Here is a 7,265-nt window from a genome sequence, read left to right on the forward strand (position 1 = left end):
ATGATGGATTATGCAGAAAAAGTAGAATTGGGCTGAAAGATCTATCGCTTTATCACCTATTCAGGTTGTAAATCATGTTTTTAAAAAGTAACTAAGTAACTAAGTAATTAATTACTTTTGAAAATAAGTAATTAGTAAAGTAACGGGATTACTTTTTTGGGGAAGTAATCGGTAATTAGTTACTGATTACTTTTTTCAAGTAACTTGACCAACACTGGTGCCTACATCTATCTATCTATCTATCTATCTATCTATCTATCTATCTATCTATCTATCTATCTATCTTTGTTAATATCTCAAAATACAATAAAAAGGTTCCAAATCCTTATAACATGTTGGTCACAATCCTGCAAAACAAACTCAAACCCACTATTACACCATCTCACAGGGCTAGAGGTACAAGAGCTCTCACACGTGCTCTGTGCTTAACCTTGCAATATGTGCTGTAACCAAAACAGCTCAAACGGCACTCACACTATTGTCTAAAAGAGGCTGTGCAGTTGTTGCATTCAGTGGCCCTCAAAAGGTAGAACATTATTTTTTTGTGCGATGCAGTGAAGTGTGAAGTTTGTGTGTCCCGTCTATATGCCAGCACACAAGTGAATTGCTACAGTTTGGCAGAGAGAAGCATGGGAAACATGTACAAGCTTCTTTGAGTGGATTGAATTAAGCCATGAAAGAGATTAATCTGTTTTTATTTTTAGACACATTAAAGGGTGTGCTGACATTTTTACAAGTCTGTCTTAAAGAAAAAAACATTTCAGATAACGACGAGTGAAATGAATAGATTTTGTTTCCTGTCCCTTAAACAGAAATAACAGAAGTGATCTCTTTATAGCCAGCATTAGCAGAAGAGGCTCTATTGGCAAAGAGCTGAATGTGATGAATGCAATCATGACAGTACTTCAAAAATTAAAAAATCAATTCTGGTTCAAACCAGTATTTAGCAATTTAATTATCGTCAGTCATTTGGTCAAGGGATCATTTAAGTAAACTTTTATTTAGCATCGATGAGTATTTTGCCAAAACTAGACTAAGATTCTACCGATTCGAAAGCTAAAGGTTCATGCTGGAATGCTAACGTGCTAATTTCTACTCACTGTTGAAGCACATTAGCAAGCCAAGTGTAACACCCTTTTCAATAGTTGGGATACAGATTTTAATAATTACATGAGTACCAATTGCTAAGGTTCGACTGCTGGAGCAAAGTGGATGAATGAGTTTGAGGAACTTTTATTCATTTGGATAATATGAATAATAACTTACATATACAATAAAAAACAATAGCATTACATAAAAGGAAAAATGGGCCCAAATAATGGAAAACAATAAACAAAACATACCTCCAGGGGATTTGACTCAGTGTCTCTAGTGTCAGCTGACACCTCTTATTTGAGTGAGTCCAGCAGTAAAGTCTCTCCTTGCAGGATGTGCAGAGGAACAATGAAATGCAGTTCTCTCCAACCACTTAAGTAGAATTTGTACATTTCAAAGTCCATCCAAAGAATTTCAATTTATTTTGAGATCATACATGTTAAGGAATCCTGGAGGGGTGGCTTGCCATCTTTGGACCGGGTCATCAATGAGTCATTCATCAAAAAAATGTTCAAAACTTGTTAGAGTAACATTAAAAAAGAATCTGCTGTTTAGACATTCATACATACTTTCTTTCTTATCTTTTCTTCATACATACTAGCAACAGCAATAGCTGCTATAGCCATTAGCACATCATTGTTGATGGCTTAGCTTGTTTCTGAACAAGAATGTTGAGAAGTTAACTCACCCAGAAGAGTCCCAGCAGTTAGAAAACTCTCCTCCAACTAAACAACGGTTGCCTGAAAGTTTGTTTCCTTAGCTTCCTCAGCAAAATCCAACAAAAGAAGGCAAACACGTTTCTCTCTTGGGGCTCCCACTTTATATATTTCACAGATCATCAGGTTTGTGAAGTATATAGATTATATCTCACCAAAATAATTTTACTTAATAAAACTTTTTAATTAACTCAGCATTTCAACCTCACTCATAATTGAATGAAACCCTTAATAATGCTCTAGGGTTACTCAAGATTTTGCTAATTAGCATTCGGGCATTTTTCAAAGCACACATGGGAAATCAAAGTATTGTACAAACTGAAAATTTGAGCTGTTAATGCCAATAAGTGACAAGGTAGAGGTTTGCCAAAGTAGCATAGTTTGTCCGGAGTAGGATCTTAAAATCTGAAGCAAATCAGCGAGCCATGTAACAGCTGAGATACTTTACTTAAAAAATGATTCTACTCACTCAGAGTCTAAGTACCACATGAGACGTCCATCCATTCATTAATGTCTCTTAATGTCTTTAAACACTTATCCACTTCAGGGTCAGTGGGGGCTGGAGTCTATCTCAGGGGACAATGGTCAACAGGCAGGGTACACTCTCGACAGGCTGCCAGTGGTCACAGGCCTAAAAAAGAGATAAAGAAAATCATTCACACCTTTGGCCAATTTAGAATTACCACTTAACCTAACAAGCATATCTTTAGACTGTGGGAGGAAGCCCGAGCACCCAGAGAGAAATTTTCACATTTATACTGCAGGAGCCACTTCTATTATCATTGTGCATTACAGGCAAAAAATACTACTCAGTTTTCATTGAGAGCTGGTACTTCTAATACTCTTAATACTCTTTTTTATGATCTCACTGTATCGGACAGACTTTATCTCATTGTTAGTGTCATCCATCCATTCCCTTCTGCTTATCTTTAGAAGGGTCATGGGTGTGCTGGACCCTAACCTAGCTTCCATAGGGCAAAAGGTGGGGTACAACCTGGTATGGTCGCGAATCTAACACAGGGCTGACACAGAGAGACAGACTGTTAGTTTGCTGTCATTTCAACGAGATTAATGCTGTTTAATTCTTGTTGGCCATTAGCTGAGGTGCTGCATTGTATCCTGCAAGGACCACGAAAAACAAGGGGAAGTAAATATTTTTTAGACAAAAAATCCGAGTCCGAGTAAAGTCACAAGTCTGAAACTTTGAATTTCAAGTCCTTTCGAGTCTTTAAAAAAAAAACAAAAAAACGAAGAATGTTGCAGTTATATGCTAAATGTAAATATTAGACCATGTCATTTTTAAATCTGTGTTTTTTTCTCAACACATGACGAAACATGACGAACTTAGAAAATATACGCAAATTGTGAAATTGCACCTCTATAAAATGCAGCTCAATTAAACTTAGCTCCAAGAATAATTTTCACCGACAGTTCTGAGATAAGCTGCATGGTATTCTTGGATGCGCTTGTAGGGCCAGCTTTAAAATCACATGACAAAAATATCATACACATTAAAAAAAAACTGTATCACCAACGTAGCCTGGACAAGATTTGCTTGTTAGATGAAGTCATGATCTCATCGTAGCAAGAGAGAAGCACCACCTACCGTTCTTTATGCAACTTCAACTGTCGGAGAAAGTTGGAAGTTGTTCCATCTCTGTCTGTGATTCTCTTCTTGCATGTTTTGCATATTGCATTTCAGTTTTTTGTTGACTACTTCATAGTTTATGTACCTGAAAAAAATAACTCCTAATTTGATTGACTGTGCTACAGCTCACGCACACATACATACGGAGTGTGGTTTGAATAAATGAATCAATGAATTGAATTAATGGTGCACACTTTCTATATAATATGTATGTTAAATCTTATATTTGGGGTGAAATATCAAGTCTTTTCAAGTAAACCGGTTCAAGTCCAATTCAAGTCCCAGGTCATTGGTGTAAAAGTCCAAGTCAAGTCACAAGTCTTAGAACATTTTTTCAAGTCAAGTCTAAAGTCATAAAATTAATGACTCAAGTCTGACTCGAGTCCAAGTCATGTGACTCGAGTCCACATCTCTGATAACTAGTCTAAACTAAAACATTGGGTCACTTTGTCAGACTATACGTCAGACTATACAACTTAGCTAACTGGCAAATCAGTAAATGTTAACCGTAAAATAATTTCACATCCAAAGTTATATGAATGCTTTATTTTTGTTTTGAACACATATCATAGTGTTATTTTCCTTCAAAATTTCAGCTTGTCTCAACGTCATAAATGGCCTGTTTAATGGATTCCTGAATGCTGCAAAGCTGAGAAAACAACACTGATCACTTCATTGGAGCTGAAAGAATGTGGACTACTTTTAGCTCCCACTGGTGCTTTGGTCCTTCTTTGTTCATGAGAATAGAAACAGCATTTGGGCCCATAAATTCCCAGTTATATCAAGTTAGAACAAGCGGATAGCAGTGGAAGCCCCATGGAAAAAAAAATTTTTTTAAATTCACTTTATGTTGAAACCAGGTCACCACGTATGGAGTTAAGACGAAAATCCATAGAGAATATTGAATGAAACACAAGATTAATTTTTAATTTAACATTTGTTCACTAACATGAACCATCCATCCATGTATTTTACTTCTGCTTATTCAAAGTTGCATCCTGGTTGAAGAAACATCCTATTCCCCAGCAATCCTTTACAGTTTCTCTTGGAGTATCCTCAAGACACTTCTGGGTCAGATGAGGCAGTCCTGGTCTACCATTAGTCATCGCAATGGCTCTGCTGTCAAACAATCAGAGATTGTCTTCTGTTTTTTTGTTTTTTTTTTAAATCATTCTACAATGCATCTTTTGTCCTGTCTTACCCCCATCACTCCAACCGGTCACGGCAGATGGCTGCCCCTCCCCGAGCCTGGTTCTGCCAGATGTTTCTTGAGGTTAAAAGGGAGCTTTTCCTTCTCACTGTTGCCAAGCACTTCCTCATTGTTGGGATTTTTCCTCTATTATTGTAGAGTTTACCATAGAATGTAAAGCGCCTTGACTGCCAACTGTTTTGGAGATTTGAGCCCCAGCAACCCCGGTATCGGGAGGGGAGGGGGCACAAGGGGCGAGATTCCGTAATAGGCTGGAACTTGAAGTCGTATCCATAGAAACCTCTGAATCTCACCTAAACCTCATATAAACCATTTCTACAACCACCAAACACACACGCAACCAGTTTTTGCTTTGTGCAATCGTTTCAAATGTTGTTGCCAAGCAAAATAACCCAAGATCCTATGTACCGCCTGGAAATGCTATTAATTGCCATGGTAACCAGAGCTGCTCCAGGAAACACTGTGGAGCTGTTCTGACTTTAAGGGTGTTAGTCTTTCTCTTCTAGGTGAACGATGAAGTGAATGATGACGACTGTTCTTTGCAACTTGACTATATATTTGATTCTGGGGTCTGACTATGTTGCAGGTTTACACTTCAGGATGAAAAAACTTGACAAATGTTACATTCATCTACAATATGTGCTCACTTTTATTCCTTCTGGCTTTTGCAGAGAAACCAACAGTCATAGATGTGGGCATCTATATCAACAGCATCGGCCCTGTGTCATCCATTGATATGGTGAGTTATGGCTTTATCTCCATCGTCTGCCCCATCTGCACACAAACACATTTGTCCACTGCCCGATATTAGCATCATCAGACACGAAAGCTGTCATTCCTCATGCTGTATTTGGAGGCCACGTGGCCCATCACAGCTGTTTGTGTTGCGGCAGAAGCCAAGAAAGACAGGTGTGGACACTCTTTTTGTTTCCCTATGTCCTATGAATAAGCTTGAATTCATCAAGTTGGTGAGTTTAAAATTGCTGCTATGAAAGTATTCTGCTATTCAATTAGACAGCAGTTTGGGTCTCAGTAGAGATGAGCCTCATTTTATTCCAGTTTTCTTCATTTAGTTACTGCATCTTTTTGACTGGCATGAAAATCACAAGAACAAAGTTCAACTGTGAGGGGGAAAAATGGGTTTGGAGAAAGACCAGGACATGGATCAATGGCTTTTTCATAATGGAGGGTCTGATCAGATTCAATAAAACATATGAAGAGCTGAAGCTGAAAAGTTGATGAGCAGTAATGAGAAAATAGCTACTTTTAAGACAACTAAACACATAAGCAGTCTGTTATTTGGCCTTCAGTGGAGTGCAGCAGACTAAATGGAAGCAACCTCCTATTATTTTGAATCCAAAGGGTCTGTTCTGCCGCTGTCAATAGAGTCAGATATGCATATTTTTCTCCTTTAATTTCTGTCTTCCAATATAAAAAATGTATTGGTTTACAAACAGACTAAATGATGAAAGTACTTCATCTGAACCTGCTCAGTCACAATATGCTTAGCTGGAGCAGTTGACTGGCGGTGTAAAATATTCCCAATTATAAAACAGATGCAGCCTTTTTGTATTCAAGCCCAATGGACTACATTTTAAAAGAGTGCACTGTACAAAGTTGTTTTAAGTCTACCTATTACACTTTCACTGTGGACTCCCACAGCAGAGGATGTTTAGGTTTTTTCTGAAAGTGAAAGTGGATAAATTCAATTTGGGATGCAAAATGGTGTTGCTGAACTCACAGTTCATTAAGTTGATTTTCTACTTTGTACTCCAAGGACCCGGCAGGACTCGCACAGTCATTTTGAAAGATAGTCTTTGGAACTATTACTAAGGTTACCAAACTGTGACCAAACCAAATGCCAGCTAGGGCCAGTGTTTGAAACTTCTTGTCCCGGTTGATTTGCTAACACTTCTGCTTGGTGTGTTAATGCAACTGAAATGGGGAGGAAACAAGAGTGCCTAATTTGTCACGAACAGTACAGAGAAGCACCTAATGCAACATATTACGGCTCAGCCAAACACATGTCCACTGTTTTGACAAAGAGGTTAGTCTACAGTAAGCCTTTTTTTTGTCATTGTATAATCCATAGCTATGTTATTTTCCTCTGCCTTCTTCACAGTAAAAGCCAACCTGTATTTCAGCAGATGAACTCTTTTAATATATAACCCTCTGAAGTTCCCTTTTTAAAAGGCACAATTCAGTTACTGTAAATATAGCTTCAATATAGAGCGTTAAACTGATGGGCTGCCTGTAGAGTTTATAGCTATTGGTAATTTCCAACCCCAGATGATGGCCAGTAACTGAAAAATCTAACTACATGTTGGGTCGACCAAGCCTGCAATGAGTGAATGGCATGGAAGGTTAAAATGAGTTTCTGGTTATGCTGTAGATTTCTTGCAGAAGTCTAAATCAGGTATTAGTGTTTGGAGAGAAGGACCATTAAGTACGTTTTGATGTGTGTCAGACTATTTATTTGTTCAAGGTTCAAGGTTCAAGGTTCTTTATTATTTGTCACATGCATAGTTATACAAGTATAACACACAGTGAAATGTAGCCTGACACGCTCCTCGACATGTGCAAAAATTGGGGGGGG

At 38.0% G+C, this 7,265-nt stretch overlaps 1 protein-coding gene across 3 annotated transcripts in view; it reads left to right on the plus strand.

The window, feature by feature from the left end:
* The window catches only part of LOC102192418 (gamma-aminobutyric acid receptor subunit gamma-3-like), a 181,086-nt gene that overhangs the window by 63,277 nt on the left and 110,544 nt on the right, over positions 1 to 7,265 (plus strand). For all 3 annotated transcript variants that reach the window (XM_005739842.1, XM_005739843.1, XM_013912591.1), the window contains exon 3: positions 5,341 to 5,408. In XM_005739842.1, coding sequence (XP_005739899.1) covers positions 5,341 to 5,408 — 68 coding nt within the window. The remainder of the gene's footprint in view (positions 1 to 5,340; positions 5,409 to 7,265) is intronic.

This window comes from Pundamilia nyererei, unplaced genomic scaffold (genome assembly GCF_000239375.1).
Source record: "Pundamilia nyererei isolate P.nyererei 1_Seehausen unplaced genomic scaffold, PunNye1.0 scaffold00094, whole genome shotgun sequence".
Classification (NCBI taxonomy): domain Eukaryota; kingdom Metazoa; phylum Chordata; class Actinopteri; order Cichliformes; family Cichlidae; genus Pundamilia; species Pundamilia nyererei.